We start from the raw sequence: 27,497 nt of genomic DNA, 5'->3' as shown, positions 1-27,497 counted from the left end.
CCTCCGGACCGTGGGTACCATCCGCAATTGTTCTGCTTACTTTTCGCATGGTGTGCACAGCCACATGCGGGAAGTAAGCGGAACAATGCATTCCTATGGGTGCGGGATCGCCGCAATTCCGCAAAATTAATGAGCATGCTGCGTTTTTTACCGAGAAACGATTCCGCCGCGGTACAAACCGCAGCATTAGCACAGCATTGCAGAATCCCATAGGAATGCATGGGATGCTTATTTTTCGCATTTTCACGGCAAACGCGAAAAAAGCACCACGTGTGAACTCAGCCTTATACTTTTCCTCTAATTTTTCCTCTCCTGATTTTGGCTTGCAAATATTGTGCCTCAGACATGCACCACCCAAAAATAGAACACATCAGCAGAAATAAACCCCTGTGTTTTCTGCAGGATTTGTTTCAAGAAATTTGTGTTAGGCCGGGGTCACACTAGCGTATGGCTTCGGATGCGAGAGCATAGGATGCGATATGCTAATGACCCTCAGCTCCTGCTCTGCTGCGAGCGGGATCCGAGTTGCGATATGCTAATGACCCTCAGCTCCTCCTCTGCTGTGAGCAGAGGCCGAGTGTCATGCTACTGTTCTCCGAGCATCTCGCACAGAGAGGATCGGAGCACAGCTGCGAAGGAGGCGGAGAAAGTAATTTCTCCATCTCCTCCGTTGCCGGCGTCGACGTATATGGCACAGCACTCAGATGATATCCAAGTGATGTGCGCCGTGTCACTCGCACCCATAAACTTATATGGGTGCGAGTAAGCCGAGACTCGGCCGAGTCTCAGTGCCAATCGCAGCATGCTGCGATTTCACTTGCACGTAGAATACAGCCTAGAAAAAAAAGGTGATGGGAGCTGCCCCATAGATTAACAGTGGTCTGAGTGCTATGCGATGTTTCATCGCATAGCACTTTTCTGTATTCAACGCTAGTGTGACCTCCGCCTTAAAGGAATATGCAGAACATACTTGCTGACTGATAGGTGAACAGTGTGAGCAAGTTTATCTACAGTATTTTAGTATTTATTTCTGCTCTACCGATCACTTGAAGTTCCTCCCCTTGTAAGGCCTGTTTCACACTTCAGTTTTTTTGCGTCAGTCAAAATCCGCCAATTTCGGGGAAAAACAGATCCGCCAAAAAGGGGCGGATCCGTTTTTCCCCCCCATAGACTTACATTAGTGGCGAATCTTGACTGACGGTCGTCAGTCACACCCGTTTTTTGATGGATCCGTCAAAATTTTACCCTCTCCCGGGCGGATGAGACGGACGCTGCAACGTTTTTTTTGTTGACGGTCCGCTATTTTTAACTGCGCATGCCCGGAAACTCTGCTCCAGGAACATTTTTTTCACCCTGAATGCCTTTCCGGGAGCGGGAAAAAGTGTCTTTCTCTCTTTTGCCGGGCACGGGTTCCTTTAAAATTCAACCTTCGCCGGATCCGTCAAAACAACGGTCCGGTAACACAAGTTGCTGTCAAAACACCGTCAGATCCGTTTTCCGCCATTTTCGTGGATTACAACTGATCTGAAAAATGTAAGTGTGAAACTGGCCTTAGCCCCTCTTATCTACCACATGTTTGCAAACTAGCAACTGCTGCCCATCCAATATCCTACTTCCTTCATTCACTTTTAAATTAAAATGTTGGACAGCTGGTGACTTTATTAAGAGTTTTTAAATCCTTTAAAAATTTTGTCTGTCGCTGCAAAAAAAGGAAAAATATTCTTATTCTCAACTGAACTCCAGAAGAGTACTCTGAATATTTATTCAGAATTCAGGGACGTCCATGTAGCCATGGGATCCTGGAAAACGCAGCCAAAAAAAAATGCAGCAAAACCTGCTTTTTGTAAGACGCTTGTCTACTGCCAAGACAGCAGGTTTTACCTGCTGAAAAAATGCAACAAAAAGATGTGAAGTGGAACATGTGAACATAGCCTAACAGTATGTATATTACACTCTGTTAGGATTTAACATGATGTAGTTCTTGCTGAAGTTGCAGTTTAACCAGGGAAATCACTTTAACATCGAGCTGCTAGAGATTTTGTGAACAAGGGTTAAGTGGATAAGCGGTGTCTGCATTTCTTATTATAATGCCACATACCCTCAATTTATGAAATTACCAAGCAGAAACACTCTAATACATTCCTGACAATTCAGACATAGAAATGAATAGTCGGAATTTAGAACGAGTTTAGTCCATCCGTAAAGGAGCAGAGCTACAGTCTTATTGCAGTCTACATTTAATTGCTATATTTCTAAACCAATAAATTATATGTGGGTTTTATTTCCTTTCCAACTTTCTGTATATATTGATTTAGAGCTTTATGTTGCACGTATTTCTGCTTTTCATCTTCTCCATAAACTAATTTTGTTTCTACTAAAAATGTAAATCCCTATGGTTCAAGGCACAGGTTCTCAATAGAGCAGATGAGAATAAAGAATCTCCCTAGAAAAACAGTGAAGTGGATTAATATACAGTATAATAAAAAGCTGAGAATAAGACCAATGGGAGTTTTTAAGAGGCTATTACTTTCAGAGAACATGGTCCAAAAAAAGTTAAGTATTTTATATTGTATAACATATTGGACAGTAACCAAGACAATACGTTTATTAGCGCAAGATAAAATAGAAATATAAGCTTAGACTTTTAGTACTTGCGCTGTGTAAACTTTTCATCTAAGGCTGGTTTCACATTTGCGTTTTTTTTCGCGGTAATTTAGCGCTAAATAGCGCATGCGTTTTTTTTTCCTATACTTTGCATGGGATGCGCTTATGTGCGCATACACATGCGTTTGTACGCGTTTTACCGCGCAAGCGTTTTTTTGCGGTATGCGCTCGGGCGCACAAAATGCAACTTGTTGCATTTTTTGTGCGTCCGATTTGCCTCAAAAAAACGCATGCGCGCGCAATGCGTTTTTTTACAGCAAGACACCCAATATAAGTCTATGGGTGCGCATATGTGCGCATTGGCATGCTTATGTATGCGTTTTTTTGCACATGCGTTTTTTTTTGTTAACCATGGAATTTAGGGGTTTGGGTTAGAGTTAGGGTTAGTTAAGGGGGTTTAGGGTTAGGGTTAGGGTCAGGGTTAGGGTTAGGGTTAGGGTCAGGGTTAGGGTTAAGTATGGTTTGGTTAAGGGTTAGGGTCAGGGTTAGGGTTAGGGTTAGGGTTAGGGTCAGGGTTAGGGTCAGGGTTAGGGTTAAGTATGGTTTGGTTAAGGGTTAGGGTCAGGGTTAGGGTTAGGGTTAGGGTCAGGGTTAGGGTTAGGGTTAAGGTTAGTTAGGGCTTGGGTTAGGGTTAAGTATGGTTTGGTTAAGGGTTAGGGTCAGGGTTAGGGTTAAGTATGGTTTGGTTAAGGGTTAGGGTTAGGGTTAGGGTCAGGGTTAGGGTTAGGGTTAAGGTTAGTTAGGGTTTGGGTTAGGGTTAAGTATGGTTTGGTTAAGGGTTAGGGTCAGGGTTAGGGTTAAGTATGGTTTGGTTAAGGGTTAGGGTTAGGGTTAGGGTCAGGGTTAGGGTTAGGGTTAGGGTCAGGGTTAGGGTTAGGCTTAGGGTTAGGGTCAGGGTTAGGGTTAAGTATGGTTTGTTTAAGGGTTAGGGTCAGGGTTAGGGTTAAGTATGGTTTGGTTAAGGGTTAGGGTTAGGGTCAGGGTTAGGGTTAGTAAAGTCATGGTTTGGGTTAGTGTGAGGGGCCACCTAATGTTGGAAAAAAACGCAAACGCGGTAAAAACGCACTAAAAACGCATACAAACGCTGCGTTTTTTTCATGCATGCTCATAAAAATGCTTGAAAAAAACGCAGCAGTTGTATGCTTTTGTATGCGTTTTTCAATGCGTTTTTTTGCGGGAAAAACGCGCTGCAAAAAAAGCAAGTAGGAAACAGGCCTAATATATGTTTATAACAGCATATTCTAGAAAATGTCACATTACTTACTTCACAGCTACAAAATAAGCCAAAAGGATAACCCAACCTGGCAATGTTCAAGTTGCGCTTTGTGTTTTTAGACTACTTTAGTTTTTGCCTATTTCCATATGTTCCTGTTTTCATGCAGTAGTTTTGCCTTGCATTATTGCAACACCGCTGTATTACTAAATTAAGACATTAACTGTACTGTTTATAAAGGCGTCTTCACATGTTTGCGTTTTTATGAAAGTTTTTTTTTCTTTTGGCCCAATTTACTGGGATTAAAAAGAATATTCTGGCAACTACTAACTGCCCCAGTGAAGAACACCCTCCAAGCTTATCCTGGACGTGTTGTAAAATGTTTTTTTTTTAACAAGAAGCAACATGGTGTGGGCTTATCCTAATTTATGTACAAATATATCTTTACTACTACTGCTCCTGTTAGTTAAACTGAAAAGCCATTTTATTAGTGACACCCATCTTACATGGATTTGGCCCACCATTGGCCTTTAGATTCATTGCAATTCATCATGGCATAGATTACACTATATGTTGAATTATTTCTGTTCAATATTGGCCAATACAGACAGGATATTTTCTCAGAATTGACCCAAATTAGATGCATGTATTATTCCAAGATGCTCAGAAAGGTCTGCTCTACCGTGCTCCAGAGATACTCTGTAGCATTGATATCTGGGAATTGTGAAAGCTGGGAAGCAAAGAAAACATGCTGTCATGTTTTGGCCCACCATTGGCCTTTTGAGTCATAGCAATTCATCATGGCATAGATTGCACTGTATGTTGAATTATTTCCGTTCAATATTGGCCCATACAGACAGGACAGTTTCTCAGAGTTGACCCAAATTAGATGCAGGTATTATTCCAAGGTGATCGGAAAGGTCTTCTGTACCGTGCTCCAGAGATACTCTGTAACAAGATCACATCTCACCACCTGTGCACTCGACCCGATCCCATCCCACTTCATCCCAAACCTCACCACAGTCTTCATCCCAACCCTAACCCATCTCTTCAACCTATCACTAACAACTGGTGTTTTCCCCTCAAGCTTTAAACATGCCTCCATCACACCTATCCTCAAAAAGCCCTCTCTTGACCCATCCTCTGTATCTAGCTATCGCCCTATATCACTTCTCCCATACGCCTCCAAGCTACTGGAACAACACGTCTACCTTGAACTGTCCTCCCATCTCTCTTCTTGCTCCCTCTTCGACCGCTTACAATCTGGCTTCCGGTCACACCACTCCACTGAAACTGCCCTTACTAAGGTCACCAATGACCTCTTAACTGCCAAGAGCAAGCGACACTACTCTGTCCTCCTCCTCCTGGACCTGTCGGCTGCCTTTGACACAGTGGACCATTCCCTATTATTACAGACCCTCTCATCCCTCGGCATCACAGACTTGGCCCTCTCCTGGATCTCATCATACCTAACAGACCGGACATTCAGCGTCTCCCACTCACACACCACCTCCTCACCTCGCCCCCTATCTGTCGGAGTCCCACAAGGTTCAGTCCTAGGGCCCCTGCTGTTCTCTATTTACACCTTTGGCCTGGGACAGCTCATAGAATCTCATGGCTTTCAGTATCATCTTTATGCTGATGACACACAGATCTACATCTCTGGACCAGATATCACCTCCCTACTAACCAGAATCCCTCAATGTCTGTCCACTATTTCATCCTTCTTCTCCACTAGATATCTGAAACTCAACATGGACAAAACAGAATTCATCATCTTTCCCCCATCTCACGTGACCCCCCCTACGAACCTATCAATTACAGTAAATGACTGCCCACTCTCCCCAGTCCCACAAGCTCGCTGCCTCGGAGTAATCCTTGATGCTGATCTCTCCTTCAAACCACATATCCAAACCCTTTCCACTTCCTGCCGACTTCAACTCAAAAATATTTCACGCATCCGTTCATTCCTCACCCAAGAATCTGCAAAAACCCTAGTCCATGCCCTCATCATCTCTCGCCTTGACTACTGCAACCTCATGCTCTGCGGCCTCCCCTCAAACACTCTCGCACCCCTCCAATCTATTCTAAACTCTGCTGCCCGACTAATCCACCTGTCCCCCCGCTATTCCCCAGCTTCTCCCCTCTGTCAATCCCTTCACTGGCTCCCAATTGCCCAGAGACTCCATTACAAAACCCTAACCATGACATACAAAGCCATCCACAACTTGTCTCCTCCATACATCTGTGACCTCGTCTCCCGGTACTTTCCTGCACACAACCTCCGATCCTCACAAGATCTCCTTCTCTACTCCCCTCTTATCTCCTCTTCCCACAATCGCATACAAGATTTCTCTCGCGCATCACCCCTACTCTGGAACTCTCTACCACAACATATCAGACTCTCACCTACCATCGAAACCTTCAAAAAGAGCCTGAAGACCCACCTCTTCCGACAAGCCTATAACCTGCAGTAACCACCGATCGACCAAACCGCTGCACGACCAGCTCTACCCTCGCCTACTGTATTATCACCCATCCCTTGAAGATTGTGAGCCCTCGCGGGCAGGGTCCTCTCTCCTCCTGTACCAGTTATGACTTGTATTGTTTAAGATTATTGTACTTGTTTTTATGTATACCCCCCTCACATGTAAAGCGCCATGGAATAAATGGCGCTATAACAATAAATAATAATAATAATAATAACATTGATATTTGGGAACTGTGAAAGCTGGGAAGCAAAGAAAACATGCTGTCATGTCTTGAAAACCAATCCACAACTACAGTGGCAAGTAAAAGTTTGGGCACCTCTGGTCAAAATTACTGTTATTGTGAACAGTTAAATAAGTTAAAGATTAAATGATCTCTATAAGGCCTAAAGTTAAAGTTGACACATTTCCTTTGTGTTTTAGGCAACAAAAACTACATTTTGTAATTTTTTACATTTTAAAAATTACAAATGGGCAGAAGCAAACATTTGGGTACCCTTGGAGATTTGTGTGCTCGCATAACTTTAACCAAGGTTTCAGATCTTAATTAACCTGTTATGGTTATGGCTTGTTCACTATCATCGTTAGGAGAAGCCAGGTGATGCAAATTTCCCATCTTTATAAAAAAAAACAGCCTCCTCTAACCTAGTGTCAAAAAGCAGAAGCCATGGGTTCTTCTAAGCAGCTGCCTAGCACTCTGAAAATGAAAATGGTGGAGGCAAACAAGGCAGGAGAAGGCTGTAAGAAGATAAGAAAGCATTTTCAATTTGCCTTTTCCTCAGTCAAAATGTAATTAAGAATTGACAGTTAACAGGAACAGTGGAGGTCAAGATAAGGTCTGGAAGACCAAGCAAAATTTTAGTCAGATCTGCTTGTAGGATTGCTGGCAAGGCAAATCAGAACCCCCACTTGACTGCAAAAGATCTTCAGAAAGAGTTAGCAGACTCTGGAGTTGTGGTACATTGTTCTATTGTTTAGAGACACCTGCACAATTATGGCCATCATGAAAGAGTCATCAGAAGAAAACCTCTACTGTATCCTCACCATAAAATTCAGCATCTGATGTATGCAGAAGGACTTCTAAGCAAGTCTGATTCCATTTTTGAAACAAGTCCTGTGGACCAGTGAGGTTAAAATAGAACACTTTGGCCACTATGATCAAAGGTGTGTGTGGAGAAAAAAGGGCACAGAATTTCAGGAAAAGAACATCTCACCAACCTTTAAGCATGGGGGTGGATAAATCATGCTTTGGAGTTGCATTGCAGCCAATGGCACGGTAAACATTTCACGGGTAGATGGAAGAATGGATTCAATGAAATTTCAACAAATTATTGATGCAAATGGAAAACCATTTGTAAATAAGCTGAAGTTGAAAATAGGATGACTTCTACAAATGGATAATGATTGTAAACACATGTCTAAATCCACAATAGACTACTTCAAAAGGCACAAGCTGAATGTCATTGAAAATCTGTGCCTAGACTTCAAAATAGCCTTGCATGCAAGATGACCCAGGAATCTCACAGAACTGAAAGAAGTTTCTAAGGAAGAATGGATGAAAATCGCTCAAGCAAGAATTAAAAGACTCTTGGCTGGCTACAAAAAGCATTTACAAGCTGTAATACTTGCAAAAGGTGGTGCAACTAGGTACTAACCATGCAGATTGCCCACACTTTTGCATCAGCCCATTTTCCTTTTTGTAATTTTCAAAATGTAAATGATGAAAACATAGATTTTTGCCTAAAATACAAAGGAAATGTGTCATCTTTAACTTTAGGGGTTTTAGAGATCATTTATTCTTCAACTTGCTTAACTGTTCACAATAACAGTAATTTTGAAAAGGGATGCTCAAACTTTTACATGCCACTGTATACAGTGGGGCAAAAAAGTATTTAGACAGTCAGCAATAGTGCAAGTTCCACCACTTAAAAAGATGAGAGGCGTCTGTAATTTACATCATAGGTAGACCTCAACTATGGGAGACAAACTGAGAAAGAAAAATCCAGAAAATCACATTGTCTGTTTTTTTTTCATTTTATTTGCATATTATGGTGGAAAATAAGTATTTGGTCAGAAACAAAATTTCATCTCAATACTTTGTGATATATCCTTTGTTGGCAATGACAGAGGTCAAACGTTTTCTGTAAGTCTTCACAAGGTTGCCACACACTGTTGTTGGTATGTTGGCCCATTCCTCCATGTAGATCTCCTCTAGAGCAGTGATGTTTTTGGCTTTTTGCTTGGCAACACGGACTTTCAACTCCCTCCAAAGGTTTTCTATAGGGTTGAGATCTGGAGACTGGCTTGGCCACTCCAGGACCTTGAAATGCTTCTTACGAAGCCACTCCTTCGTTGCCCTGGCGGTGTGCTTTGGATCATTGTCATGTTGAAAGACCCAGCCACGTTTCATATTCAATGCCCTTGCTGATGGAAGGAGGTTTGCACTCAAAATCTCACGATACATGGCCCCATTCATTCTTTCATGTACCCGGATCAGTCGTCCTGGCCCCTTTGCAGAGAAACAGCCCCAAAGCATGATGTTTCCACCACCATGCTTTACAGTAGGTATGGTGTTTGATGGATGCAACTCAGTATTCTTTTTCCTCCAAACACGACAAGTTGTGTTTCTACCAAACAGTTCCAGTTTGGTTTCATCAGACCATAGGACATTCTCCCAAAACTCCTCTGGATCATCCAAATGCTCTCTAGCAAACTTCAGACGGGCCCGGACATGTACAGGCTTAAGCAGTGGGACACGTCTGGCACTGCAGGATCTGAGTCCATGGTGGCGTAGTGTGTTACTTATGGTAGGCCTTGTTACATTGGTCCCAGCTCTCTGCAGTTCATTCACTAGGTCCCCCCGCGTGGTTCTGGAATTTTTGCTCACCGTTCTTGTGATCATTCTGACCCCACGGGGTGGGATTTTGCGTGGAGCACCAGATCGAGGGAGATTATCAGTGGTCTTGTATGTCTTCCATTTTCTAATTATTGCTCCCACAGTTGATTTCTTCACTCCAAGCTGGTTGGCTATTGCAGATTCAGTCTTCCCAGCCTGGTGCAGGGCTACAATTTTGTTTCTGGTGTCCTTTGACAGCTCTTTGGTCTTCACCATAGTGGAGTTTGGAGTCAGACTGTTTGAGGGTGTGCACAGGTGTCTTTTTATACTGATAACAAGTTTAAACAGGTGCCATTACTACAGGTAATGAGTGGAGGAAAGAGGAGACTCTTAAAGAAGAAGTTACAGGTCTGTGAGAGCCAGAAATCTTGATTGCTTGTTTCTGACCAAATACTTATTTTCCACCATAATATGCAAATAAAATGAAAAAAAAAACAGACAATGTGATTTTCTGGATTTTTTTTTCTCAGTTTGTCTCCCATAGTTGAGGTCTACCTATGATGTAAATTACAGACACCTCTCATCTTTTTAAGTGGTGGAACTTGCACTATTGCTGACTGACTAAATACTTTTTTGCCCCACTGTATGACCAGTCCTGCTGAATGTGTTCTTCTGCCACAGGATACACAACTTCCATGAAGCAATGAACTTGGTGAGCCAGAATGGTTATGTGTCTTACTGTCCAAACCACGATCTACAGGTATCAGAATAAAACATTCTCCAAACAATTATTACTCTCCCATTAACTGAACTATTAACCTCTTCCCGACCGCCCACAGTAGATAAACGTTGGCGCTTGCTGGGCTTTGTGCAGCGCCGACGTTTATCTACTGTCGGCGGTTTTGTGCCCCCCCGGGACCCCCACATACCTTACAACACGGGGATCCCGGTGCACAATGCATGCTGGGACCCCCGACGTCATCAAGACCTGATTGGTTCAGGTCCTGATGACGTCAGCGTCACAGCAGCCAATGGGAGCGATCGCTGAGAAAGCTGCTTGTTTCCCGTCGATGTCACTCATTGTAACGCGGTTTCTCCTCTGATCTAACACTGACAGATGATCAGAGGTGAAGCAGCGTTACTGTGTGACTAGATCGCTGCCTGGCACAGCTGATCGCTGCCTGGCACAGCTGTGCCAGGCAGCGATCTTGTCACACAGTAACGCTGCTTCTCCTCTGATCATCTGTCATTGTGAGATCAGAGGAGAAGTCGCGTTACTATGTGCCAGGCAGGGATCTTGTCACATAGTAACGCTGCTTCTCCTCTGATCATCTGTCAGTGTGAGATCAGAGGAGAAGTGGCGTTACTATGAGTCAGATCGCAGGGCAGCAATCTTGTCACAAAAATAAAAAAAAGTAAAGAAAAAAAAAGCAGGTACACAGGTTAGGGCTAGGGCTAGGGCTAGGGTTAGGGTTAGGGCTAGGGTTAGGGTTAGGGCTAGGGTTAGGGCTAGGGTTAGGGCTAGGGCTGGGATTAAGGTTATGGGTGTGTTGGTGTTAGGTTTTTGGTTAGGGTTATGGTTAGGGCTGAGATTAGGGTTAGGGGTGTGTTGGGGTTAGGGTTGGAATTAGAATTGGGGGTTTCCACTGTTTAGGTACATCAGGGGCTCTGTAAATGCAATATGACGCCCGCAGACCATTCCATCAAAGTCTGCATTCCAGAACGTCACTACTTCCCTTCCGAGCCCCACCGTGTGCCCAAACAGTAGTTTTCTCCCACATATGGGGTACCAGCGTACTCAGGACAAATTGGACAACAACTCTTAGGGTCCAATTTCTCCTGTTACCCTTGTGAAAATAATAATTGGGGGCTAAAAGATCATTTTTGTGGAAAAAAAATGATTTTTTTTATTTTCACGCCTCTACATTATAAACTTTACTGAAACACTTGGGGGTTCAAAGTGCTCACCACACATCTAGATAAGTTCCTTGGGGGGTCTAGTGTCCAAAATGGGGTCACTTGTGGGGGGTTTCCACTGTTTAGGTACATCAGGGGCTCTGCAAACGCGACATGACACCCGCAGACCATTCCATCAAAGTCTGCATTTCAGAACGTCACTACTTCCCTTCCGAGCCCCACCGTGTGCCCAAACAGTAGTTTTCTCCCACATATGGGGTACTACCGTACTCAGGACAAATTGGACAACAACTTTTGGGGTCCAATTTCTCCTGTTACCCTTAGGAAAATAAAAATTGGAGGCTAAAAGATCATTTTTGTGGAAAAAAATGATTTTTTTTATTTTCACGGCTTTACATTATAAACTTTAGTGAAACACTTGGGGGTTCAAAGTGCTCACCACACATCTAGATAAGTTCCTTGGGGCGTCTAGTTTCCAAAATGGGGTCACTTGTGGGGGATTTCCACTGTTTAGGTACATCAGGGGCTCTGCAAACGCGACATGACACCCGCAGACCATTCCATCAAAGTCTGCATTTCAGAACGTCACTACTTCCCTTCCGAGTCCCACCGTGTGTCCAAACAGTAGTTTTCTCCCACATATAGGGTACCAACGTACTCAGGACAAATTGGACAACAACTTTTGGGGTCCAATTTCTCCTGTTACCCATAGAAAAATAAAAATTGGAGGCTAAAAGATCATTTTTGTGGAAAAAAAATGATTTTTTTTATTTTCACGGCTCTACATTATAAACTTTAGTGAAACACTTGGGGGTTCAAAGTGCTCACCACACATCTAGATAAGTCCCTTGGGGGGGTCTAATTTCCAAAATGGGGTCACTTGTGGGGGGTTTCCACTGTTTAGGTACATCAGGGGCTCTCCAAATGCGACATGGCATCCGATCTCAATTCCAGCCAATTCTGCATTGAAAAAGTCAAACGGCACTCCTTCCGTTCTGAGCTCTGCCGTGTGCTCAAACAGTGGTTTAGCCCCACATACGGGGTATTGGCGTATTCGGGAGAAATTGCACAAAAAAATTTTGTGGTTCATTTTCTCTTTTTACACTTGTGAAAATAAAAAAAAATGGTTTTGAAGTAAAAATGTTTGTGAAAAAAAGTTAAATGTTTATTTTTTCCTTCCATATTCCATTCATTCATGTGAAGCACCTGAAGGGTTAATAAACTTCTTGAATGTGGTTTTGAGTACATGGAGAGGTGCAGTTTTTAGAATGGTGTCACTTTTGGGTATTTTCTATCATATTGACCCCCCAAACTCACTTCAAATGTGAGGTGGTCCCTAAAAAAATGGTGTTGCAAATTTTGTTGTAAAAATGAGAAATCGCTGGTCAACTTTTAACCCTTATAACTTCCTAAAAAAAAAAATTATGTTTCCAAAATTGTGCAGATGTAAAGTAGACATGTGGGAAATGTTATTTATTAACTATTTTGTGCGATATCACTCTCTGATTTAAGGGCATAAAAATTAAAAGTTTGAAAATTGCAAAATTTTCTAAATTTTTGCCAAATTTTGATTTTTTAAACAAATAAGCGCAGATCATATCTAAAAAATTTTACCACCATCATGAAGTACAATATGTCATGAGAAAACAATGTCAGAATCAGTAGGATCCGTTGAAGCGTTCTAGAGTTATGACCTCATAAAGTGACACTGGTCAGAATTGAAAAAATTGGCCCGGTCACGAAGGCAAAAACAGGCTCGGGTGCGAAGGGGTTAAGACTGAACAGCAAGGGTTCATCAAATCGTGCATTGCTAACCCTTGAATCAGTATGTTACAATATAAATTTGGATTAATCTTACCAAGCAATGTTTTATCACTGCTCGGTGGCTTAATTTTGTGGTTACTCATTTTCTCTTGAGTAATTATGCTCAAATTGGTCTTCTGTTGTTATAGCCCATCTGTGGTAAGCTTGAAAGAGTTGTGAGTTCAGACACATTAGTTGTAGCATTAGTGTCATATTTGGCCGCAGTTTGCTTGCCTGTGCACTGCCAGATTAACAGAATGTATTTTCTCATCCTGCTTTGACTCCTTTTGTCGAGAAGGATTCCCTTTCGTTAGATGTCTTACCTCAGCCACACCATTCACTCCACACTCTAAACACTTACAAGAAAATCCCACAAGTTTGGCAATTTGGCAAAGTTTTATCAATTCTTATCTCAGCTAGTTTAATATAATAGACCATGCTGATAGGTTCGCAAAGATTCCTTGATTTTCCATTTTAACCCCATCATAACCTTCGCATTTTTCGTTTTTGCATTTCCGTTTTTTGCTCTCCTTCTCCCCAGAGCAATAACTGTTTTATTTTTCCATCAATATGGCAATGTGAGGGCTGTTGTTTTGCTGGGCAAGTTGTACTTTCGAACGACGCCATTGATTTTACCATATAGTGTATTAGAAAAATTCCAAGTGCTGTGAAATTGCAAAAAAAAAAGTTAAATTCCACAATTGTTTTTTTGTTTTTTTTTTACATGTTCACTAAATGCTAAAACTGACCTGCCATTATGATTCTACAGGTAATTACAAGTTTGCAGATACCAAATATGTATAGGTTCTTTTTTTATATATGTAGAGAAAAGAAATTCTAAACTTTGTAGAAAAAACAAAACAGTGCCTTCTCCATCTAGGGCTGGGTAAGGGCTTAGCTGACGTTTTTATTGATACAAAATTGGGGTAGATACAATGTTTTGTTTGCCTGTTATTGCATTTTATTGCTATGCTGCGGTGACCAAAAAAAAGTAATTTTGTCGTTTTGATTTGTTTCTCATTAATCTGTTTACCGATCATATTAATTATTTTTTATATCTTAATAGATCGAGAAGTTCTGAATGCACAAATACCAAATATGTGTATTTTTTATTGTTTTATTTTGAATGGGGTAAAAGAGGGAGATTTTATTTTTTTCATTTTAATATTTTTAAAAACATTTCTTTTTACATTTTTTACTGGCTTCAATAGTCTCCTTAGGAGACTTTGAAGTTGTGATCATCCGATCACTTTGCTATGTGTAGCAAAAATCATCATCTCCATGAGCCGTCGTCCATAGCCGATCAGCAATGACAAGCACGGTGGTCTCCTGCATATTCCCGGTTGTCATACTAACTCATCGGCGCCCCACACATCCCATAGGGTTGCCAGCATCCAACGACCAAACATCAAGCCAGTAACTGACTTTTGTATCGTCTGCTTATATCTTTTGAACTTCACCTGTATTTGCGTGTCTGACCATTGTATATGTATTACCATTGTATATATTGTGTATTATTTAGTGTGCCCTTAAGGTGATTAAATACAGTGCCTTATGAAAGTATTCGGCCCCCTGGAACTTTTCCTACATATCATGCTTCAAACATAAAGATACCAAATGTAAATTTATGGTGAAGAATCAACAACAAATGGGACACAATTGTGAAGTTGAATGAAATTTATTGGTTATTTAACATTTTTGTGGAAATACAAAAACTGAAAAGTGGAGTGTGCAATATTATTCGGCCCCTTTAACTTAATACTTTGTTGTGCCACCTTTTGCTGCGATTACAGCTGCAAGTCGCTTGGGGTATGTCTCTATCAGTTTTGTACATCGAGAGACTGAAATTCTTGCCCATTCTTCCTTGGCAAACAGCTCGAGCTCAGGAAGGTTGGATGGAGATCGTTTGTGAACAGGAGTTTTCAGCTCTTTCCACAGATTCTCGATTGGATTCAGGTCTGGACTTTGACTTGGCCATTCTAACACCTGGATACATTTATGTGTGAACCATTCCATTGTAGATTTTGCTTTAAGTTTGGGATCATTGTCTTGTTGGAAGACAAATCTCTGTCCCAGTCTCAGGCCCTTTGCAGACTCCAACAGGTTTTCTTCAAGAATGGTCCTGTATTTGGCTCCATCTATCTTCCCATCAATTTTAACCATCTTCCCTGTCCCTGCTGAAGAAAAGCATGCCCAAACCATGATGCTGCCACCACCATGTTTGACAGTGGGGATGGTGTGTTCAGGGTGATGAGCTGTGTTGCCTTTATGCCAAACATATCGTTTGGCATTGTTGCCAAAAAGTTCAATTTTGGTTTCATCTGACCAGAGCACCTTCTTTCACATGTTTGGGGTGTCTCCCAGGTGGCTTGTTGCAAACTTTAACAACACTTTTTATGGATATCTTTGAGAAATGGCTTTCTTCTTGCCACTCTTCCGTAAAGGCCAGATTTGTGCAGTGTACGATTGATTGTTGTCCTATGGACAGACTGTCCCACCTCAGCTGTAGATCTCTGCAGTTCATCCAGAGTGATCATGGGCCTCTTGGCTGCATCTCTGATCAGTCTTCTCCTTGTTTGAGATGAAAGTTTAGAGGGATGGCCGGGTCTTGGTAGATTTGCAGTGGTATGATGCTTCTTCAATTTCAATATGATCACTTGCACAGTGCTCCTTGGGATGTTTAAAGTTTTGGAAATAATTTTGTATCCAAATCTGGCTTTAAACTTCTCCACAACAGTGTCATGGACCTGCCTGTTGTGCTCCTTGGTCTTCATGATGCTCTCTGTGCTTCAAACAGAACACTGAGACTATCACAGAGCAGGTGCATTTATACAGAGACTTGATTGCACACAGGTTTATTATATTTATCATCATTAGTCATTTAGGACAACATTGGATCATTCAGAGATCCACAATGAACTTCTGGAGTGATTTTGCTGCACTGAAAGTAAAGGGGCCGAATAATATTGCATGCCCCACTTTTCAGTTTTTGTATTACCACAAAAATGTAAAATAACCAATAAATTTCGTTCAACTTCACAATTGTGTCCCACTTGTTGTTGATTCTTCACCAAAAATCTACATTTGGTATCTTTATGTTTGAAGCATGATATGTGGGAAAAGGTTGAAAAGTTCCAGGAGGCCGAATACTTTCGCAAGGCACTGTATATAATTTGACCATGGGCTTCTCTTTAATCTCAATCTACGAATCCCAACGTCTATGTTCTTGGTTTTAACTTTCCATGCTATCTGGGCTGGTTTCTGGCTCTATATTATACTGTTAACGGATTGGGCTTATATCTAACAAGGAACTGGTGGCAGTCCAACTGGGCTGATAAGGCTCTGTTTCACTGGTGCTAGTGAAAGGGGCTTCTCAGCTTGTCAGGTTTGTGAGTGAGTGTGGTGCCACATCAGAGACTATGTAGGCCACATCCTCTCACTCCCCATGCCTCACTTGGCCTGTATGGACAGGGGGGTGCCTGTGTGAAACTGTGCCAAGCTGACTGCACATGTTCCCAGGGGGCACAGTATGTCACGTCAGAGCAAGTGAGTAGACAGTACCACATGATCCCCCTGATGTAATAGTGACATCAATTGGGGTGGCAAGATGCAGGTTCATCAAATATAGTGGCAGCGGTGGAATTCTGCGTGATCTCTCCGGTGTTATCTTTCACAGTCTTGGATAACCTCTTTAATTGTATTATGGGGAGACACAGCTGATAAAGACTCATAAAATACTCATTCATGAATGGTTGCTATTGGTATGTCAATGAGAATTGGGCCACACTTCTTCCTACTCCAAATAAATTCATAGTCTAATTGACTCCAGCACAGTGTGTCATCTGCATGATCGATTTTGTCTTGTGACAGGTATCTGAAATAATTTGTCAATTGTCAATAAAAACCATAAACAAAGCACCAATATTGGTCAAGTCCTGCCTGTTTTGTTAACCTCCAGTGGGTGATGTGAATTGACCACTGCAGTCAAACATCAGTCATGGGTTGGCTGCAGAGGTGGTTATGTATGAGCCAAACAATATAAGCTCCTAACTTTCTCTTCTGGCACAGAGAACATCACTGCTATATCCAACTAATGACCACATTACACTCCCTGCCAGAAGTCAGATGGTTATCTGTGTTGGCAACACAGTGTTGCTTTGTATGAATTAGCTTGCATGACTGTGGAGGATGCTTTGAACAGGTCTAAATGTGACAAGACTTTCCACTGTGGAATGATTCATTCTTAGGGCTCATGTATTAATAGGTGTTCATATAGGTTTTTTATTAAATTGAGCTATGGCTTTTATATGTAAATCTGTAACTCTGTCTTATAACCATCATATAAAATGGATTTTCAGTCAGTGGGTTTCCTATTTTATGTCATCAATACCAAATTTTTCTTCTTGGCTCCTACTGCCTTATTCAATTTGTGAAAGCATAAGATATCTTTAAAAGAAATCGAATACTTATGGGACTTCATTTCTTCAGTAAATGTCCTGCCTATAGAACTATTCTGAAATTTAAATCAATCACTTTGTCATAAGATAATCCATTAGGCCTGCAACAAATATTTCAGGATTACAAAGGAGTTTGCTTCCTGCTTGACTTAGCCTTAAATAAGCATGCCGAGTGCAGTGTCAGCCTGAGAGTTCTTATCTCTTAAGTCAACTGTCAAAAATAATAATTGTGTGCCTTACAAAGGAAAGAATTGATGAATGAGTTTTTTTTCTAAAGCAATTGATGTTCAAGGCTACCATGTAAATGCAATAGTTTTTCTTAATATCTGCTACCTTAAATACTTTGGGTTAATGTACAATGTGTGATTACGAAGTTGAAGAAAAAACGCTATAATAAGCAGAGACCTTTACATACTCTTTAAACTTAATACTGTAAAAATATAATTATGTAACATTTTGTCCCATTATATTGTAAAAATGTGCAGAGCAGAAATTCAATATCCCAAACATAAAAAGGAACTGTCTTAGCACAACAGCCACCTCCAAGTATAGAACAGAAGTGGAACACTCCTGAACACATCTTAAAACTTGTCTCATTTTTTCCTTTTTGTCATTCGCATGGGATACATTTTGAGACAACGTCCAACAGAAAATTAAATCTTTTAAAACTTTAATCTTCAAGGCCAACAGTTCAGTAGACATTTTCTCAGTGCTCTCCATCCTGAATGTTGAATAAGTCAATTCTTGAGCCCCATATAGAGCTTCTTCCCTTCTGCTCTGTCTCTGGGCTTTTCAGTGACCATACCAACAGCTCCTCCCTGGCACTTTCTACACCATTTGTGGTTCTCCTTCATCACATGCTTTGCTTCTCAACCGATGTTACCATCACTTCCAGTAGTTTCAATACCATTATCCCCTCCAACCAAGTTTTCTTTTGCACAATCAAGCTACTGCACATGGGGTAGTTGTCTCCTTCCACCTACCCCATAGACTTGTCGCTGCTTTTGGCACTTTTGAATGTCCCTAGACCACGTTCGGTCCATTGGCAATGCTCATTTCCACCAACATGTAAACTTGATCAGTGAAAAAGTTTTTCACTACTCACTTTTGTTTGACTATTCCCAGGACTGTCCTAACCAATTCCCTTGACCGGACTTTGTGTTTAGGTTAACCTCAAGACTCCTTCCTTATACCAATGCAGGCCAAAAGCCTGAGCTATTCTTCATAGCTACAAAAAACAATTTAGTACAAAAATGCATCGTACATATAAAAGATGGTTGAATAGCGTATCCTTATACTGATTAGAAAAACACCGAGGACGGAGAGAGGAATTGATCAACATGATGTAGGCTGTTTAGATCATGATCTAGATATAATTGCAAGGGTCATAAGCCTTATGGGTTAGTACCCTGCTGGTGTATATCAGATCACGAATCAAACGTCATAAAGTAACAGTGCTGTTTATTCTCTATGCATTTCAAAGTAAATAAACTTCTTCAGGAGTACTACATACAGAGATTCATTAGTGTCAAAAGCATGGCATTTTAGGAAAAGACAATGACTAACACACAGAATATGTGAGGCAATAAAAGAGTAAAAAGGACATGACCTTCATAGGAAAACCCAAAAGAATAATTAATATATTTTCAACTGTCTGAACTGATGATGACTTGAAAATGACTTTAAAAAAATGTGTGGCAAAGAGAGTACATTAACAAAAAAAAGTTATTTTTTATTGTTAAATTTCGCTATTTACACTGTTATTTGTTGTAGAGTTTACATTCTAACTGGTATAATTGTTTTACAGCTGTACCGCATAAAATTGGTCGAATTATTGAAGGAAGCCCTGCAGATCGCTGTGGAAAGTTAAAAGTTGGAGACCGGATCTTAGCTGTGAATAGCCAATCTATCATCAACATGCCTCATGCAGATATTGTTAAACTAATTAAAGATGCAGGGTTAAGTGTTACACTATGCATCATCCCTCAGGAGGGTAAGAATCAGTTCACCCTTTCAGAATAGATCATGGTCTCTGTGATGGCAACTTTTGAATGTTCCCTTAAAAGGGTTGTCCACAAAGTTATCACCTATTCACAGGATGTGATCACTTATAGATTGATGGAGGTCCAAATACTGGGATTCCCACTAACCAGCAAAATGGGGCACTTTTAATCCTATTACAATAGGGTGGCAGCACAGGTGCTCAAATGCAGTTCCATTCATTGTCTATTGAGCTCCTGAAAAAAAGCTAATTCTGCACTCAGCAGTTCCATAGAGAATGAATGGAGCAGGTGTCAGGCATGCATGCTGCCTCTCCATTCTAATGGAGATAAGTACCCCATTCAGCCAATTGGTGGGGTCTCAGTGGTTGACATAATCTATAAGGTAACTATAACAGTAAGTGCGTACACATATAGAATTACTTTTTACTGGCCAGCCCTATAAATTTATTGGTATGAATGCATAGCAATATGCTAAGAAATAGGTTTGTAGTTGTTCTTATTTTTCATGCAATTTATTTTAATGACCTCATTATTGGAGATTGCTATATATCAAAGCTGCAGTATTCCTCTTATTGATTATGTTAGTTTATAAGCAACTTCCTGATAATATCACTTACCATATATACTCGAGTATAAGCCGAGGCACCTAATTTTGCCTCGGAAAACTGGGTAAGCTTATTTACTCGAGTATAAGCCAGGTATGCATTGTCCCCTCATCCCTGTCCTGGTATGCATGGCTCCCCCATCGCTGTCCTGGTATGCATGCCTCCCCAGTCCCTGTCATTGTATGCATGGTTCCCAGATCCTTGTCTTTCTATGCATGGTTCCCCGGTCCTTGTCCTGCTATGCATTGCTCCCCCATCGCTGTCCTGGTATGTATGGCTCCCCGGTCTCTGTCATTGTATGTATGCCTCCCTCTCCCTGTCATTTTATGCAAGGCTCCCCCATCCCTGTCCTGCTATGCATAGCTCCCCGGTCCTTGTCCTGCTATGCATGGCTCCCCGGTCCTTGTCCTACTATGCATGGCTCCCCAGTCCTTGTCCTGCTATGCATAGCTCCCCGGTCCCTGTCCTGCTATGCATGGCTTTTGTGAATTCCCTTGCTCGGATTTCTGAGCCAAAGCTCCCTCTGCTCCCTCTGGTGGTTACTGAGAGTAGTGGAGCTGGCCAGATTGATGGAAGTTCCCCATCTGACGACGATAATTGGGAACCTGGGATTACTGGCTGGGAACATATAATTGAGCTGGCTGCTCTTGAAGGTTGCTGGTGATTTTCCTCATTGTGCATTTGGAGTTCTTTTGTCCCCTGCCTGATCTGCATGGTTCAGTTAAGTGATTCTTTTGCTAATCCTTTGCATCCAATCTGGTGGTGCCTTTTTTTGCTTTCTGCTTTGTTGCTAGGGTTCAGCGTGCTCCCTGCTGGGGGCAGCACTGGTCCCTGCTTCATATGTTACAGCTTGTTCAGTCCCTTGTTATGTTAGTATCTTTTTGCTTTGCTTCCAGGTTATACCAGAGTGCTGATCTAGCGGGGGTGAGGTCGTGTGGCCTCAGGTTTTTTGTATATCAGAAGTGTTGGACTTTTTTGGGGTTTTGCGTGTGATTGCAGACAGTATCTTTTCTGTCCTGTCCGGTCTAGACAGCTTGGGCCCCACTGTTTGCTCAGTCTGTTCTCTGCCTATGTTTGTGTTTCATCTTGTCTCACCGACAATATATGTTTGTTGGCTGTCTATTCCTTTGGGGATCTGCTCCAGGGCAGTTTAGATTTCACCTTTCTGTCTTTAGACTTAGTTATTTCTCCGGCTGTGGCGAAGCATCTAGGGCACCGTAGGAACGCTCCACAGCTACTGCTAGTTGTGTTGATAGGATCAGGGGTCTGCAATCCGCTTAGTTATCAACCTCTCTGGTTTTCTGGTGGCTTAGCCTGTTCCTGTCATCCTCCTCGGTGACCCATTCATAGCAGAATCACCAGCCCAAACCGCAGACTCTAGGGTACTCAAAAGAAGGAAAGAATTGTAAAAAAAAAGTGTCAGAATATTTTATATATTTTTTCCTCTTTTTGTCTGGGGCCGTAGGAGGATTTTTTCTTTAATGGAGACTAAGCAATTGTCCGATCGTGTTGAGCAGCTCGCTGCTGAAGTGCTGGGAATTTCTGCCTATCTCACTCAATCATCTGCTGTAGAACCAAAGATCCCTACTCCTGATGTGTTTTCGGGGGAACGGTCAAAATTTTTGAATTTCAAGAATAACTGTAAACTATTTATTGCTTTGAAGCCTAATTCATCTGGGCGCTCGGTGCAGCAGGTTAAAATTGTCATCTCCCTGCTGTGCGGCGATCCCCAGGACTGGGCTTTTTCTCTGACACCTGGAGATCCTATTCTGGCTAATGTAGATGCATTTTTTCAGGCCCTCGGGTTGTTGTATGATGAACCTAATGCTATTGATCAAGCTGAGAAAACCTTATTGGCATTGAACCAGGGTCAGGATGCTGCGGATTTATATTGCCAGAAGTTCCGAAAGTAGGCGGTCCTTACTAAATGGAATGATGATGCCCTAGCAGCTCTCTTTCAGAAAGGTCTGGCAGAAACTGTAAAAGATGTTATGGTGGTATTTCCTGTCTCCTCTGGTCTTAACGACTCCATGTCATTAGCCATTCAAATTGATCGACATTTACGTGAACGTAAAAATACGTGGGAGGCGGTGCTGCCTCTTCAACAAACTTCTGAACCCATGCAATGTGATAGGGTTTTGTCTAGGCGCAACGTCAAGAGTTCAGAAGGCGTAATAAGTTATGCTTCTTTTGTGGGGACGCCTCTCATGTTATTTCTGTCTGCCCTAAATGAGAAAAATGTTTTGCTCACGCATTTGCGGTGGGCAGTGTACAGCCTAAGTTCCTGTTGGCAGTTACCTTGATCTGCTCCTTGTCTACATTTTCTGCTAAGGCCTTTGTTGATTCAGGAGCAGCTTTGAATCTGATGGATCTTGACTTTGCCAAGCATTGTGGTTTCCCCATGGTGCCCCTGAGAACCCCTATTCCCTTGAGGGGGATTGATGCTACGCCTTTGGCGGAGAATAAACCCCAGTTTTGGACCCAGGTGGTAATGCGGGTCGCCCCGGATCATCAAGAGAATTGTAAATTTTTAGTGTTGCACAATTTACATGATACTATTGTACTGTGTTTTCCTTGGTTGCAAACCCATAATCCTATTTTGGATTGGAAATCTCTGTCTGTGGTGAGTTGGGGTTGTCAATGTGTTCTTAGTGACACTCCTGTTTTCTCCACCTCTCCCCAGTCTCAAGACGTTCCTGACTATTTGGCTGATTTTTCTGATGTGTTTAGTGAGAGTAAGTCCGCGTCTTTGCCTCCTCATAGGAGTTATGACTGCGCAATTGAGTTAATGCCCGGTTGTAAATTTCCCAAGGGTCAGCTTTTCAAGTTATCTGTACCTGAACATGATGCTATGTGGTCTTATATCAAGGAATCATTGGAGAAGGTTTATATCAGACCATCCTCTTCACCTTTAGGTGCTGGTTTTTTTCTTTGTGGCCAAAAAACATGGCTCATTAAGGCCATGTATTGACTATTGTTACCTTAACAAAATCACTTAAATATCAGTACCCATTACCCCTGATTTCTGATTTATTTTCCAGAGTTAAAAGTGCTTGTTGGTTTACCAAACTTGACCTCAGGGGGGCGTATAATCTTTTTCGCATCAAGCACGGGGATGAATGGAAGACAGCGTTTAATACTCCTGAGGGACATTTTGAGTACCTGGTGATGCCTTTTGGGCTCACTAATGCCCCTTCCGTCTTCCAATCTTTTATGAACGATATTTTCCGGGACCTTGTGGATAAGTTTTTGATCATTTATCTGGATGATATTTTGATTTTTTTCCAGTGATTGGGATTCTCATGTGGAACATGTCTGGACTGTGTTCCAGATTTTGAGGGAAAATACTCTGCATGTTAAGGGATCGAAATGTCTATTTGATGTACAGAGAATTTCATTTTTGGGATTCATTTTGTCCCCGTCTGCTATTGAAATGGACCCAGCCAAGGTACAGGCCATTTATGATTGGGTTCAGCCCACTTCTCTGAAAGCTCTTCAGAAGTTTTTGTGTTTTGCTAATTTCTACCGTAAATTTATAAGTAATTTTTCTGGTATTGTTAAACCACTGACGGATTTGACCCAAAAGGCCGCTGATGTGGTGAATTGGTCTCTAGAGGCAGTCGCAGTATTAAAGGAGCTTAAGCAAAGATTCACAGAGAATGCAGTAGATTTGGGATCAAGCAGTGGATAAGTTGTCCCACTCTCAGGAAAAGGCCGAACGGTTTTCCAACCGGCATAGGACCATTGGTCCCCGGTTTAAAGTGGGTGATATGGTTTGGTTGTCCTCAAAAAATATTTCCATGAAGGTTGCATCTCCAATCTTCAAATGCCCACTTCATGGCCAATAATTCTCGATTCCCCACATCATAGTTACGTTCAGATGCAGAAAATTTTTGAGAAAATAAGGCACAGGGATTCATCTTAGAGGTTACTGGATCCCTCTGAGACAAAACGGCTCCTGCACCAATCTCAGAAGCATCTATTTCCACCTGAAATGAGAGTGAAACATCAGGTTGCCATAGAACCGGAGCAGAAGAGAGATGCTCCGAGGGAACGCTGGTGGGTGAGTAGAATGTCTTCTGGAAGCCGGCAGCTGTCACTGTGCGCTGCTATAAGAGAAATAAATATTAATTTCTCTTTAACAGCGGGCTCAGTTACAGCTGTCGGCTCCAGCCTCCTGTGACCTGCTGCTCCGCCGCTCCCCCTCCCCTGTTGGCTTTCTAGACAATGACTTGTGTATAAGCCGAGGGGGGCATTTTCAGCACAAAAAAAGTGCTGAAGAACTCGGCTTATACATGAGTATATACGGTACTTTTTACACGATTAGCATAAAACAGTTATTGCTGTGTGAAGTTAATATAACATTCTTTAGAAAGGCAAGCTGTCAGGAAAGTTCACCTATTTACCAATTAGAACTATTTATGACACTTGGCATATACAGTAGTGATGAGTGAACGTGCATGCTCCGGTATCTTGATAAGGTAATAGTTGCAGGTACATGATGAGCAGCATAGACTTAAGCCCCTGTTACACACTGCGATATCGCTAGCAATATCGCTGTAAAGTCACCGATTTTGTGACGTTATAGCGATATTGCTAGCGATATCGCTGCATGTGATACTTACCTCCGACCGGCTCCCCCGCTGGTTATCGCTGATCGCGCGAGAAGCTCCTGGATCATTCCTCGTCGGTCACTTCCTGCGGCGCCGGTCAGAGGTAAGTATCACATGCAGCGATATCGCTAGCAATATCGCTATAACGTCACAAAATCGGTGACTTTAAAGCGTTATTGCTAGCGATATCGCAGTGTGTAACGGGGGCTTAAGATTGGACCATAATTGTTAGAAGGATCTCAGTTTTAGCTTTGTCACTTTTTCTCTGTTTTAGCTCACGTTATCAGGGCATAACTCTTGGATTGAAGGACAGCCACCAACCAGCGGGGGGCGCCAATCCACCTATACTTGGGTGCCAATCTCCACGATAGGCAGTATCAGTTCAGGCAAAGAATAGGGAATTTTAAGAATATACATGTTTATCTATATAGGTGAAGGTGAAGGACTCCTGTTGACTTTAACAAGAATATGGTGATCCTTCTTGTCTTATTTGTATATTATTTTTTGTTCACACTACACAGGTAATGATGGTGTTTTAATGAATATAATTAAAATAATGTTTTTAGATGGTTATATGTTCACACTCTATTTTCCTCTACTTTTCTTTAAAAAAAATCTAGCAAAAAAGAAAAAAATGTGCCATTAGATAAATAAGATATATAATATGTATGAGGTATTGGTTGACATTTTGTACAAAATCCGAAAACTCGCAACCCAAGTCAAGGGTTCTCATTGCCTTGCAAATCCCTACACTAAAATTATGAACAAAACAATAGGACATAAAATTCCAAAAAAAGAGAGCCATATTTACCAATAACAAGTCACAAAACAAATGCACTACAGGATGCTGCATGCCTCCATGATAAAGGTGTAAGCAAAACAGGTGCAAAATACTGATCAAATGATCACTTACACATCTAGTAATTCTTGAAGGGGTTGAATGCCTAGTATTAAATATGCACACAGATAAAGCTTGTATAGGGCACCAATCAAAAAAGGGCAATAACACTGAATACTCAAGCAGATTTCTCAGCATGTGAAATGTAATGACAAACTGCTCTGATCTTGTGGTCTAACCTCCTGTATGACTAGAAAGCACAGGTAAGGTCCCTGTTGGGAGAGGGGCAGTGGAGCTGAGTTTAGCACTGTAAAAGTTGCTGTACTGACCTTCCGCAACACTGTCAAGAGGTGAGAGCTTAAATTGTCAGCATCACATTAATATCTGTTCTTCTGTTCTCAACTTGTACTTACATTGCAGTGAGAATAGAGCAGGGTCTTATTTCATCTCAGCCAAGTAGTCTAGGACAGGCAGGTTACTTCTGTGTGAGATGTAATGAGAGCCTTGATCTCACTCCAGAGCTATTACTCTAGTCCTCAGCACAGCAGACAAAAGTGTGTTACTAACACACAGTGATTAGAAGAGCTGATAGGTGAGTTTGTAATTTGACACAGCTAAACTCAGCTACACTGCTAGTCTCCCCACACTGACTGATGCATGAGGTAAGACCAGGATATCATGCTGTCTGTCATTCTACATCTCACACACTGAGAAACTTTCTCTAAGCTATGGTGGGGGCATGTTCTTTTTTCCTTTTGAGTGTTGTTGACTACTTGATTGGTCAGCATCATACATAAAGGGAGAAGAAGTACATGCCCCCCCAGTGAAAACTGTCTAGTAACACCCACTTAAACCTGAAAATCAAGAAGTTAACTTTTTTAATGTCACCTCAATGAAGAGTCAAGTTTTATTCCTCTCTGCAACCACTATTACATTATGTCCAGTAAAAGGTACTCTTTAAGCACATAAGTTTTTTTAATTAGCTTATTGTATGTTGCACAAATAATTTGGTAAGAACAGGTGATGGATAAAATAAAAAAGATTGTAAAGCTTTTATTTGTAAAATAGGAGAGGAGGAACAGTAGGATAGATTTTGTAAAACTAAACTTTGAAACTGTCAATACAATTCAGCAGAATAATGATGTGTTTGAGGATATAATGAACCGTAGGTGTCAATACAATTTAGAGATGGAAAGAAGGAATTGTAACTGAAGTATTCAAAATTGCAGGAAACTGAAAAAAGTTGTTATTTTTTTCATTTGACATCAGTTGTACATGATACAGATTTAAATATTTTGTGATTTTTTAAAATGTTATGAAAAAAAATGATGGTACACCACGAGTGTGAATAGACTTACAGAATTATTTTATTGGCTTTACAGAATTGAACAGTCCGGCCTCTGCACCAAGTTCAGAAAAGCAGAGTCCAATGGCACAGCAGCATAGCCCAATGGCGCAGCAGAGTCCAGTAGCTCAACATAGTCCAGTAGCGCAGTCGCTACCTCCTCAGCCACTACAGTTACAAGGCCATGAAAGCAGGTACAAGATAATGAACTGACGTAATAATGTTTGCACCTTTGCTTTCCTGTTAAATTTATATTAAAATTTAGATAGAGCAAAGGAAATGTTTGCTTTTGTTTTTCTGTAAATCAAGTTCAGACTTTTTATTTAATTTTGCTTCCTTTAATCTATCATGTAACATAAACGAGCATGACAACAACTTCTTGACAGTTAGAGTGATCAATGAGTGGAACAAGCTGCCACGAGAAGTGGTGAGTTCTCCTTCAATGGAAGTCTTCAAACAGAGGCTGGACAGACATCTGACTGGGATGATTTAGCGAATCCTGCTTTGAGCAGGGGGTTGGACCAGATGGCCCAGGAGGTCCCTTCCAACTCTACGATTCTATGATTCTATGATTCTATGACATTGAGAGATAACAGGACATTCCAAAACTAAAATATGTCTACGTAAATAGGCGAAGCAACAGATGGATATAGCATTGAGAGTAACAAAATCTTCTACAGAATATCAGAATTTTGATATAACAAATTCAGCAAC

The 27,497-nt window shown here is 41.5% G+C and overlaps 1 protein-coding gene across 1 annotated transcript in view; it reads left to right on the top strand.

Moving 5' to 3' along the window:
- The window catches only part of MAGI2 (membrane associated guanylate kinase, WW and PDZ domain containing 2), a 1,360,388-nt gene that overhangs the window by 1,207,861 nt on the left and 125,030 nt on the right, over positions 1 to 27,497 (top strand). The window contains exons 17-18 of the mRNA XM_073551424.1: positions 19,187 to 19,372; positions 26,821 to 26,977. Of these exons, the coding sequence (XP_073407525.1) occupies positions 19,187 to 19,372; positions 26,821 to 26,977 (343 nt within the window). The remainder of the gene's footprint in view (positions 1 to 19,186; positions 19,373 to 26,820; positions 26,978 to 27,497) is intronic.

Source organism: Dendrobates tinctorius, unplaced genomic scaffold (genome assembly GCF_039654945.1).
Source record: "Dendrobates tinctorius isolate UK_male_01 unplaced genomic scaffold, ASM3965494v1 ptg000176l, whole genome shotgun sequence".
Classification (NCBI taxonomy): domain Eukaryota; kingdom Metazoa; phylum Chordata; class Amphibia; order Anura; family Dendrobatidae; genus Dendrobates; species Dendrobates tinctorius.
This window is presented reverse-complemented; position numbering and strand designations above follow the sequence as displayed.